Below are 13,517 nucleotides of genomic sequence, written 5' to 3' on the forward strand. Positions count from 1 at the left end.
TACTCAATAAAATCATTAGCTCGAAAAGTTGGTGAAAATTATAATGGGAATCTGAAAATCAAATATAACAAATTTTGGTAAATATTTATGTACTCACATTTGAGAGCCTATTGCTATACACCTAAGAATAAATATGAAATCATGTATATATTTTTTTCAATCAATGACCATCAACTTGATTAAATGGGAAATTATTCAAATGAGTGAATGCGGATAAAATTTGTGTAACAATGTTTCTTTATAACTCAATATCACAAACGACTCAATATAAAGAAATATAGTTACTGCATCCAGATTTTATAAATACTCAAGTATTGCAATGTAATATTTATTATTCAATTTATCAATATATCCCATGGAAAACTTGATGATGGCTTACTTAATGATGTATTATTATAATATTATGAAACGTGCCATAAAAGAACATGTAAATATATAATTTCCAAGTGATTTTGATTCTATAAACCAAAACTAAAAATTGTCAGACAAATATAACATGTATACCTACTTAATCATATATTATGAAACACTACAATAATTATTATTCAATCAAAAACTACAATTAAATACTTAAAAACAGCTACATACTATTCCAGAAACTTGTTTGAGGTTTTATCAATCGATATTCACCGATAAATGAAAAAAATATAATATCATAAATTCAAAAGACTTTTGTACTACTCTATAGGAATCGATTTTAGAAATCTGGAATTTGCCATTACCCATCTTTTGGCTCTATGTACTTATACACTCACGGCAGGATCTTTGCCCTTCATTATCTGTTTTTAGTTGAGGGAGGCAGGCTTTGCATATTACTTTATACATAATTCCCATGGTTATTTTTTAGTATATCTAATAAAGAGATCACAGGGGTTTTTATTTTATATTCTCGCCCGGGATTTTATTATAAGGGCAGTTAAGCATAAGAAACCAGTTCTAATTATTATGGTTATAAAGGTGTTTTTTTTGAATTGGCAACATTTTTTCCAGCGACAGCTGATTTACGCTCAGTTTGGTGTGCCATTTCACCATGAATAGACTTACGCCAAAACAACGCTTGCAAATTGTGCTAATTTATTTCGAAAATTGTGGTTCAGTTCGCGAAACTTACCGTGTGCTTCGTCCATTTTATGGTCGACATACTCGTCCATCCGAGCAAGTAATTCAAATAACCATTGATCGTTTTCGCACCACGCAAACTCTTATTGATAATACGCATCCACAGAGATGCCGTACAGTGCACACCGAAGAAGCTGTTGCTGCTGCGGAGCGTAGTATTGTGGAGGAACCGAATGAGTCGATTTACCATCGTGCACACCAATTGGATTTGTGTCCATCCACTTTATGGAAGATTTTGCGCAAAGATCTTGGTTTACGGGTTTACAAGATCCATTCGCTTGACCAACATGTGCATCGTACGATCGGTGAATAGGCCGAAAACAAGATTGCTCTTGATCCTCATATTCACCACAAAACTTTGTTCAGCGATAAATCTCATTTTTGGTTGAATGGCTACGTCAATAAGCAAAATTGCCACATTTGGAATGAAGAAAATTCACAAGCCATTATTGGGACGCCGTTATATCCACAAAAAGTCACTGTTTGGTGTGCTTTATGGGCTGATGGAATCATTAGTCCATATTTCTTCAAAAATGATGCCGGCCAGAACGTTACAATCAATGGAGAGCGCTATAGATCCATGATTACTGACTTTTTCGTTCCCCAATTGAACGGCATCACTGTGGAAGCGCTGTGGTTTCAACAAGACGGACGGCGCACCATGCCACACAGCGTGCACCACAATCAATTTATTGAATGAAACATTCATGAGCGCATAATCTCGCATTATGGACTTGTGAATTGGCCTCTAAGATCGTGTGATGTAACTCCTTTGAATTATTTTCTGTGAAGATATGTGAAGTCGCTAGTCGACGCCGATAAACCAGAGACGATAAACGACTTAGAAGCCAACATTATTGCCGATATGCGGCCCCAGCTGATCCAAAAAGTGGCTGAAAATTCGATTTCCAGATTGCGCTTTCTTCGAACCAGCCGCGGCGGCACCCATATGCCCGAAATCATATTGTTTAAACGCCAATGGCATAAAATTATCTTTCCAATAAAGCCAATACCATGGCCATTACAACGATTTTTCTGTGTTTTATTTCATTTTAATTGGATGTATGCCACAAGCACGTTTATGCGCTCTACAATTCCGTGCATGCAAGGCCGGCCATAGAAAATGAGCGTGTATACACACTGTATTTTACACTCACTATACTTGCCCTAGTTGGTTGTTTTAAATAAAATAATATACTGTACACAATATACTGCCATCTCTTGTAATCATGGTGACATTCTAAACCGATATACAAGTCTTTCTTTAGTTATTAATAAGCAGATTATTACACAGGGGAATACTAAAAATAAAAAATCATATTTCTCTGAGAAATCTAAGTTTTTAAAATTATTGAATACTACGAGGGTAGCCGTTTATATTTCGGGAACAACAAACAAAAATGAATTTTTTATAAATGAAAACAGTTTTATTGTTTTTCAAAATATTCTCGAAAATCGTTGACCATGAAATCATTTGGTGCCAAATCGGGGCTGTACGGCGGATGACCCATCAATTTAATGTTTTGAGTGCACAAATAGGCGCATGTTTGAGCCGATGTGTGAGAGCTCACATTGTCTTGATGAAGGATGATTTGACGACGACGGTTGCTTTTCCTTATTTCACCAAAAAATTCTGGCAAACAAATAATGGTTGGGTATCATTTAGAATTGACTGTTCTACGATTCTCTAAAGGCACAGTTGCGACATGGCCCGTTTTTCCGAAAAACAGGCGACCACTTGCATTCGAAGTGCTTCGAGCGCGAGCAACTTTTGTTGGTTTAAGCTCATTTTGGAAGACCCATACGGTCGACTGCTGTTTACTTTGGGGCTCATACCTATAGATCCAAGATTCGTCACCTGTAACAATCTTATAAACGTCTTTCGAAGCACCTCGATTGTATTTTTTGAGCATTTTCTTGCACCAATCGACACATGCCTTTTTTATGCGATTGTCAAATTATGCGGGATCCAACGCGAACATAGCTTCCTCACGTCGCTCAGTATTCACGCTGGTGTTACTAATGCCCAGGGATGCCTGAATCTCACTGTATATCACACGACGATCTTGCATTATCAGTTCACGCACAGCATCGATGTTTTCTGGAGAAACAACCGATTTTGGACGACCTTCACGTGGCTCATCTGTGAGCGAAAAACGGCCACGATAAAATTTCTTAAACCAGCAATATACCGTAGTTTTTGATGGTGCTTTATCGCCATATAAAGCACTAAGTTCAGCGATGCACTATTCCCGTGATAATCCACGTCAAAAGCGCATGCGTTGCAATGCCACTCAAAGAAAGAAAGTGTTTGTGTTTTAATTCTGTTTGTTGAAGTGTTTTTGAATACACAATATTATTGTTTTTCCGTCTGGTACGTACACAAATAAAACAGAAGGTTTTCCAACGCATGAGCAGGCCACATACAGCTGTCCATGTGAGAACATGGATTTTCCAAATTTGGTATAGGAACGCATACGAATAGAAGAATATGGTTGTACTAATTCAGAAACCTTTACGGGCGTGCGCACAACAACACACCAAAGTTTCATTGCAATCGGATGAATGGTATAAGAACGCATACGGATAGAAGAAGAAGATGGTTGTACTAATTCAGAAACCGTCGCGGGTGTGCGCACAACAACTGAGAAAAGTTTCATTGCAATCGATTGAATTGTATAGAAACACATTCGAATAGAAGAAGAATATTGTTGTATTAATTCAGAAACCTTCACAGGTGTGCGCACAACTCACCAAAGTTTCATTGCAATCGATTGAATTGTATAGGAACACATACGAATAGAAGAAGATTGTTGTACTAATTCAGAAACCTTCACAGGCGTGCGCACAACAACACACCAAAGTTTCATTGCAATCGGATGAATGGTATAGGAACGCATACGGATAGAAGAAGAAGATAGTTGTACTAATTCAGAAACCTTCGCGGGTGTGCGCACAGCAACTTAGAAAAGTTTCATCGCAATCTGATGAATGGTATAGAAACGTATACAAATAGAAGAAGATAGAATGAAGAAGAAGATGGTTGCACTAATTCAGAAACTTTCGCGAGCGTGTGCGCAAAAACTCACCAAAGTTTCATTGCAATCGGATGAATGGTATAGGAACGCATACGAATAGAAGAAGAAAAAGAATACGGTTATACTAATTCAGAAACCTTCGCGGGCATGGTCACTAAAACTCACCAAAGTTTCATTACAATCGAATGAATGGTATAGGAACGCATACGAATAGAAGAAGATAGAATAGAAGAAGAATATGGTTGTACTAATTCAGAAATCTTTGCGGATGTGCGCACAACTGACGAAAGTGTCATTGCAATCGGATGAATGGTATAGGAACGCATACGAATAAAAGAAGATAGAATGAAGAAGAAGAAGATGGTTGTACTAATTCAGAAACCTTTGCAGGTATGCGCACGACAATTGGCTAAAGTTTCATCGCAATCGGATGAATGGTATAAGAACCATACGAATAAAAGAAGATAAAATGAAGAAGAAGAATATGGTTTTTCTGACTCAGAAACCTTCGCGGGTGTGCGCACAACAACTCACCAAAGTTTCATCGCAATCGGATGAATGGTATAGGTTAACCTGATCTCTGCCGTAAGGTTTTATATGAGGGCAAGTGAGAGGCCGCGAATTTTTTAGCAAAAATAAACATCGTTTGCAACTTTTATTATGATTTTATTATGATTATTCATTAAGATTTGAGGCTATATTTATGTAAGTATTATTTATGAATAAAATTATATATCAATAAATAAATAAATTTTGTGAATGTTGAGTTGGTAAATAATTCAAACAATGGTATGTTGTAAATTGACAATATTTAAACACTTCATACACAAAAATACATATTTTTACAGTTTAGGTATAGTAACAATATTTGTCGCATATCCCATGTCAATTTATTTATTAGCGGTTTATAATAATTGAAGACAATAATAATTATTATGTTTCATCACAAAAGCCAATATCAAGTTTCAGTTAAACCATTAAATAGGCTATGTTTTACTTTTGATTTGTAATAAATTATTATTGTTAACGAAAATAATTGTACAGTCATCTGTTTAAACAAAGATGGTCGAAATAGCGGTTTGCAAAATTTTTCAAACACAGGTTTTGAGATTTTTTTCTTCCCAAGTAGGTACATTCTGCAATAATATTATTTATTCACATACATAATATTATTGCTGACAGTACATATATCGATAAAATACCGTTGAGACCGAAATGAATATAATCATAATAACACGCCAATAAAATTTAATTTTTTATTAATTCATCATGGGCACTTCTGAATCGATTATAACCGCTGTATAGCTAAGATGAGTTTTTTTGTTTTGTTACGCCAAAGAAAGATAACTTCCAACGATTTAGATAAGTACACACACCGTTTTTTTTTTTAAGTATATTGAAAGTTTATCATAAACACTTACCAATCATAATATGCTAAATTTCTCAATAGTGGACCAGTATTCTTCCGAATTTTAAATTATTCAAAAGAAACGCTTGAGACTGGCATTCTGTCTTAAAGACAGGCGAATAAGTTCGCGTTTTTTGTATGGCGGGCACTGTACGCCCGACCATATCCACGAACTAGTTCGCTTGGGCAGAAAACCGGTTAAAGATACAGAAATACTAAGCCTAGGTTGGTTAAACTGATTCCTACGGAATAGTACAAAATATTATTACATAGAATTTAAATTCAATTTCCGTCAGTAACCTCCGTCGATAGTATCAATTAATAAGCAAATTAATTGAATAATAAGTAAACTTGATGAAAATGATCATAATTATGTACAAATGGATATTACGACATCAATTTAAGACAAAAAAAAAATTTGTGAGATATCTTTATCCAAGTAAAATAGTTTGATTAAAAATCAATGAATGATTGATTATACATACTGAATTAAAAAGTAAAGATTATGGGAAGTATCATAGGTACTAGAGACATCTAGTAACCAAATCACAATAAGTACATAGAAAATATAATTAAATAAAAAAAATGACTTTTAGAAGTATTTTTAATATTTAATACATATTTTAACCCAGCCTATCCCTCTATATCACATCTTGATACACAGTACTACATGCCAAAATCATAAATATTACAAAATAACCTAATTTACAGCAAGGGTTCCCAACCAGTCGATCGCGAAGCAAAATTCGGTCGATCCCAATTATAATTGTGAATTTTGAAAATAAGAATGATTTCCATATTTTAAATAATATGCTAATCCACAACACGTGTTCCAGTGATAAACTATATTTTAATGACCTGATCTTAGAAATACATTTTATTCTGTTTTGAGGTCTTGTTCTGTACACGAAACACCATAATCACAAAGATTATATCAGTATATTAGAAGAAATATTGGATTATTTAACAAGAGATTTACTGCTTTTAATTCCTTCACGTGGTGACATACATTTTAAATGTATGATATCTTTAAATCGACCAGTAGTATTCAGGGAAATCGTTTTAAGATTTTCTAGAATCCTCTAGCTCTACATAACTTTCTCCGTGTGAATTTTAAATTCTTTCTTGTCCAATAGTGAGTCAAAATGATCTACAGTCGAACTTGGTTACAACGATCACAAAAATAGTGAGATCTAGGATGTAATGAGGAAACATTCGTTGACATTGTAGTTTATGATTTTCTCCTCTTTTATAACGAGCTACTTCTCGGTTATACCGAGCAAAACTGTTAATGTCGATCGTTTAAAACAACATTTTCGACCCTAAGCAATAAAATTACATTTATGACACTAGTGAAGTGAAGTAGTGTGTTTTCGCCGACAACATTGAAAAAGTATCCACGCATATGGTTGAAATTGCATGTAAAAAATCCAAGTTTGTGAAGTCAGCAGGTACCTACCAGCGCCGGCGGCTCAGCACTTCATTACAATAAACAACTTCTTTTGTAGTTTATGAATGCCATGCTTGTTTCGGGGATTTTTATGATGGTTTTCCGATTGTTTATGTTTTATGCTCAAATAGATCGTGGCGCGAAAAATGTTATACAACGATATAATAAGTGATGCTTATAACGAGCAAATTCAGTCGGTCCCATCTTCTTTGTAATAACCAAGTTCGACTGTATTTTGTTAATTAAAAATTCTTTTTTTTTATTTTCACATGAACCATGTCATCAGCTGAATGCAGTTACTACTGTCCGACAAGAAGATCTAGGCAATAACCGGAAGTCGCTGGAGTCAAAGTGCGATTAACTAAATATGAGGGGCTTGTTAGTTAACAGTTTTAACACGTGGACAGCTCGTCGATAACCGGAAGTCGTTGCAGTCGAAGAGCGGTTAAAAACATGAGGGGCTTTATTAGTTCACAGTTTTAACACGTTCACAAGAAGATCTTGTTCGACAGTAGTCTAACTCACATTTGAAATAATATTTTACAGAAGTGTTTTTTTAATCATCAAATTTAACTCTTTTACTCCCAGCTGATTTAGCCTAGCATATGCGAAAACTCCCAAGCGTTTTTTGACAACAAATCGTCGATTTAGTTTTTTTTAAATAACTAATTCTACACATGTTTTAAAAATTTGAAACTTTTTTTGTGTGTTCTCAATGGTGTATAAAGCAATAATAAGTAATAATATTGATAGTTTACATCAATAAAACAAAAGAAAAAAATAATGTATCAATATTTATTTAGAAATGAACGGATAAAACTATGTTTGAACAACAAAACAAGTGTGACAACATTTTTTTATTTATAATTGATATATCAAATTTTATAATATAATCTATCCTTATGTAGTAACAGAAAAAAAAATAAACATATTATTATTTCTCTATGAAATAGAATTTTTATAAAGTAATCAAAAAAAATCGTATAGTGTCAAGGTATTCAAGAATATTATTCAATTCACGAAATCGCAAGAGAATTCGATACAGTATCGACGACTAACTGATATGGAATGAAGTAATTTCAAAAAATAAGTCTCAAAGCACTAAATCATTTATAATATTATTTATATTCATGTATTTTTTCACCATCTTACCAAAAATACAGTGGCATCCATTGTTAGTTCAAAAATTACAAATTTCATTTTGTAATGTGATATATGAATCATAAAACAACTAAAAGAAATATCAGAATTTAAAATGTGTCATAAAAATAATGTTTTATTATTTTTATGACCCTCTTTGGTCTCAAGTTTGACAGCAGAGCAATTATGACTTGTGAGTTATTAGGGTATGGCATAATTATAAACAATGCCGACACTAAAATAAATGTTAGTCACCACCCAACACACAGTGAATATAATGCTTCGTCTACATGAACGAAATATGACGGGAAAAAATTTGGAATAAATCGTAAATTTGGTTCCAAACTTTCGGCCGATGGATCGGCCCAGATGGAGTTTTCGCATAGGTATGGTGGGCCGAAATATCGGCCCCGTGGGAGTAAAAGGGTTAAGTTATTTATTATTTATATATAGACACACTTATGCATCATTATGTTCATTAATAGTCCTACTAAAACATGATGTATAGATTTATCTATACAACTATACAAGTAATAAATAATTGAATTAGGTTATTTGAAAGAACTACCTTCTAAAATATTTCGAATATTAAAATATGTGAGTTAGAACAGTTCTGCATTCAGCTGACAAATAATTTGTGAAATGTGTTTCTTTTGTAAAATTTCTAGAAAAATATTGGAGAAATTAAATATATTGAGATTGAAATTAAATTAGAATTCTTTTAGATAGCAAAGTGCTTCTTCATTTATTACAGCATGAGAATCCCATTGATCTTCATTTTCAACTATGTGATTGAGTACAAATTGTAATTAAGGCTATACTTCAGCTGGGGCACGGTCTAAAACGATCGTGACTACGCGACGCGAAGATTGTGCAAATGACGCGTGCAGAACAAAACATAATTTGTCATAAAAATTCAACATGCATCCATTTAATGTTATATTTATTGTTCTATTAGTAATAATAATAATATATTCATTGACATGTTTTCTTTTTCAAGTAAATGTGTAACGTTTTTTAGTCATCTTTACACGATTTAAGAATTAATTCCCCCCGACGCCATCACAAAACAAATTGACGTGTTCACAGCTCGACTTTCGCTCTGATTGCCAGCGAGTCTGAAATTTCGTTGCACCTATAGTTGAAAATTATTTGCCATTTCACTGAAGTATGCTCTTAACGATTCAATTAAACAATTGCAATTATTTTCCAGGTAATCAAATGAATACAATTAATATGAATGTTACATTCACTTTCATTGCTTTACAGTTTATTCTTTTTGATGGTTTTCCGAATCATAATACCAATGATAATAAATAAAGAGAGCAGAATCAAAGCAAATTGGCAGTAGAAATTTAGAAATTAAGAAATCAGAAATTAAGGATTGCACAGCAGTACGTATATGCAAACAAATATATCTCATATTTTGCATCGAGCGTGAGTTTAAAGGCTTGTGAGGAGATGATAGCGCCTCATAGTGCCCAGTAGCGTAACAGTACTAACACCAGTCAGCACACCATTTGAAACAGTTTAGTTTAATAACGATGAACTTGAGAAAAAGCCTTTATATTTTAGAATCATAAAGCATGCGTTGCATCTACAGCATGTATTTACGGCCTGCCAGTAGTTCGCACGTAGTCAGAAGAGATATTTTTTACTACCATTTATATTATATAAAGAGACAATAAATAAACTGAAAAAAAATGCATGACAGAGAACACTGGTCATACAAAAATTGACATATTGTGTGTACTGGGTAAGAACAATAATATATACTTTTAAATTCATATAAGTTTAATGATTTGAGTACGTATTAAGTAAGACTTTAAAATGTAAATTATCTCAAACTGCAAGTTTTGTATTTTTCCGCTAGGTGCTTCTGGTAGGCTGAGCAAACGGTCCAATATTTTTACTAATTGATGTCTTTAATACCTACTTCACTCTACCTTAAGTAAAAAATAAATACTGTGCAATTATTTTTATGAAGACATAAGTGGCAATTAATCTGAAATTATAGCTAACTGGGATTTAAATATACAAATGTATAAATACCATTTGAATCGTCCTCAAGGACTACAGCCGAGGCATGGGGGTCATCGGTAGTGTACTGCGATTCGCGGTAAGAACTGCATGACGATAATAAGCTGAAACAAATAAATCGAGATGATAAAATAAAAGCCAATGTATGTAGTTTAAAAAGAGTAATTATTTTTTGCCCCAATCAAGGTGGATATTGTTTATGGCTTATGATATCGTCGGTGTTTTGTAAAAAGGGCGAATCAACCATTTTGGCGAAATCGAGATTTTAATGAAAATACAATATGTACCCCACTAGCTTTGTTGTGTAAAAACGGCGAATTTGTATCTCCACAGGAAAGTACTTAAAAACGATAAGCGACTAAAATTAAATTAATTAAAATTACGAATAAAAAGCGAATGTGCTATGTGTTTTAAGCTAGCACGATCTTAGAAAAATCGCAATCAAAAAAGTTCTGAATATAACGCAACAGAACTTAAATATGATAATTTCTTTGATATACGTGAATTATTGTCTGATAAATGTTATAACCGGTCAAAAAATACCGAACGAGATACTGTGAATTGGCTTCTCTTCAAAAGTTTGAAGTATGTATTTGATGGATGAACCTGGAATATTCCATTATAAGTATGAGCATAAAGACCAATATAAACAAATCCAATTGTATGGAAGGGGTAAGAAACATTGAATAGGTAGGTACTAAAAATATACCAATCAGCCAGGTGAAAAAGAAGGATTTACTAAAGTTGTATCCCAAAGTTCCATCCAGTCATACCGGAGGATTTTCATAGTTGATACAATAGTCTCTCAGCTTCAAAAACCATTCAGGATTATACCAAAGCACCTGGAGTGGATGACAGCTAATCAGAATGTTCAGAAAATAAATAACAATAAGTTTTTTATACCATTTAAAAATCACACCAAAATTAAGCGCACAGTAAAACCTCGTTAATAAGAACACGGATAATTCGAAATTCGTAAATAAATAAGAGTCCTGGCATATAAAAATATTCAATAAATCGTAAAAAAGTACACTATTTCATGAGCCAGTCTTTCTTCTCAGTCAGTTTTTTCTTCTTTGCAATAAACCAAAAGCTTCAATTTACGTAAATTGATAGATCCGTACACCACGGGAGCGTAAAATGAAATGATTAATTTGGTGATGTTCCTCATTTGTAACATTTGTAACACCCATGGTGGCCGCGCGGCTTAAGCGTTGGACTATAATGCTATGGGTCCCAGGTTCGAATCCTGGGTCTGGCAAGTACACATATTGTTTTTCAATTTGTGTCTGTCAGGGTATGGACCTAATAGGTTAAGCAAGTGGCTGACATCCATTTCCAAACCTCTAAACTGTGGAGACCCTTATGATCCTATTAAGATCGGACATGGTCGAAAGAAAAGTTCCTCATGAAAATGGAAGTGCTGATTATCTGTACCGGAGGGGGTTGTTAGTTCACAGTTTTAACACGTGTAAAAGAACTTCTTGTTCAATAGTAGTTAGAAACATTTGTGAACATAGTGTTATCCAGTACCCCGAAAACCCAGAAACTAGTACCCAGAAACATTGTAGCATAATTTCGTTTTTCTATCAATCGCAGAAGCAATAACTAAAATTAAATTGACAAGTTGAACCGAATGATTGTGCAGTCTAATTTAATACAATAATTTTACAAATTGCCACATTGAAATAGCTGAAATAGTGAAATGTTGAAAACCAAATACCTGGTTCGTTTAGGTGGAGTAGGGGCCTGTTTCCCTCTTCTGTTAGTTGATCGTCTCATCTGAACAGGCGGGGCAGGCATACTACTTCCAGCTCCTGTTTTCCCGGACACTGCTTTGCCAGCAGGTATCGAAAAAGTGTGCAACCCTGCTGCCTGTGCATTCTCAAGGCTCGCTCTCGCTTGACGTCTCAATGAGAGCTGTGGTGTTCCAGCCACATCCGTGCCACCTTCCTGAAGAGTTTTCTCAACCTCTGAAAGTTTAAAAATACTTGTCTAAGGATGATAAGGATGAAATAAGTTAAATAAAGCTTCCTCAAATAAACCTATTGAAGTATAAAAGCACAAGATATATTTTATTATACTAGGCACTTAGTAGACAAAATATAAATCTTAATATCAATTTGTTATTTAAGAAGCAATTCAATATATATTCTATGGTGGTGGTCAGTGTGTCAGTCGCTTTATAAAAATAATTTAAATAAGAGGAATAATATATTGGCAACTTGATGAAATTTCAATTATTTTATTTATTTATTGTAGCAGTCCGCACTTCTCGCTGGAATATACTTTTTTCGCACCCTTCCCTGCTGTCTCATCACATAATATACGCTACTACGGTCAATCATGACAATTTATTATTGACAATCACTCATATGCCGAACAGCCGGGACAAAATGCCAAACCGGCCGGGACCAATGTGTGAAACCGGGACATATGGTAAGCCTACCTATAACCCTAGTATTAATAAAGAAGCCCGTGATACATAGTCCATTATAATAGAGAATGAAGTGTAATATTAAACCAAGTGTGTGTTGTAAATCAAGAAAAAAAATTCTCACTGTCATAACAAGACTTTGTAACAAAAATGGTCCAAAATAATAATTATTAGAAACTGCTTCTCCTGTCCAAATGACGAGTACCTCAATGTCCTCAATTCTCTAACACAATGCCATACTTAATTCATCTGTGGCCCATAATCAAAACTCATAATGAAGGACTCCCGAGCATCCTCTCTCACGATTCAATAAGGGAAGATATCACAACCTAGAGCAGAAAAATGTGGCCACCGCTTATATTCTATATACACATAGGGTCAGATGAATTGAATGGTACCACATACCTTCAGTAATAGAATTATCTTGGAACATATGCTCCAATTCATGGTGAATTCCCTGGAAGGTGGGTCTGTCCTGAGCACTCCATTGCCAGCATCCCCGCATCAACTCGTAGACAGCGGGTGGACAGCCAGGGGGGCATTCCATTCGATAGCCCTGAAAATTAATGTCTTACTTGAACAACAGGTTTCAATACCAAATTCTTCACACAAGTAATCTTTGGTTGTAGTATTAATGGATAAATGTGAACAATATAATATATTATACAGAATGGTTTTGCAGAAGCATATTATGCAAATAATTTAAAATAACTTTAAATCACGATAACTACATAACTGATAAGTATGTACATTACTGTACAATACTGACAGATATATAACTATGAGTAGTACAGTATGTAACGTTATAACTTTGACAACAATTAGAGCCGTTTCCACCTATGTTCAGACAACGGTGTCTCAAGAGGCCGCATTTACACATAAATG

General features: G+C 34.1%; 1 protein-coding gene across 1 annotated transcript in view; it reads right to left on the reverse strand.

Annotated features, from left to right (window-relative positions):
* The window catches only part of Abl (tyrosine-protein kinase Abl), a 73,087-nt gene that overhangs the window by 6,586 nt on the left and 52,984 nt on the right, over positions 1–13,517 (reverse strand). Inside the window, exons 7-9 of the mRNA XM_085946890.1 lie at positions 13,038–13,188; positions 11,919–12,168; positions 10,208–10,299 (exon numbers count right to left, since the gene is read on the reverse strand). Of these exons, the coding sequence (XP_085803016.1) occupies positions 10,208–10,299; positions 11,919–12,168; positions 13,038–13,188 (493 nt within the window). The remainder of the gene's footprint in view (positions 1–10,207; positions 10,300–11,918; positions 12,169–13,037; positions 13,189–13,517) is intronic.

The sequence above is a fragment of the Rhyacophila brunnea genome, unplaced genomic scaffold (genome assembly GCF_057557595.1).
Source record: "Rhyacophila brunnea isolate RB1 unplaced genomic scaffold, BYU_Rbru_1.0 scaffold_1, whole genome shotgun sequence".
NCBI classification, from domain to species: domain Eukaryota; kingdom Metazoa; phylum Arthropoda; class Insecta; order Trichoptera; family Rhyacophilidae; genus Rhyacophila; species Rhyacophila brunnea.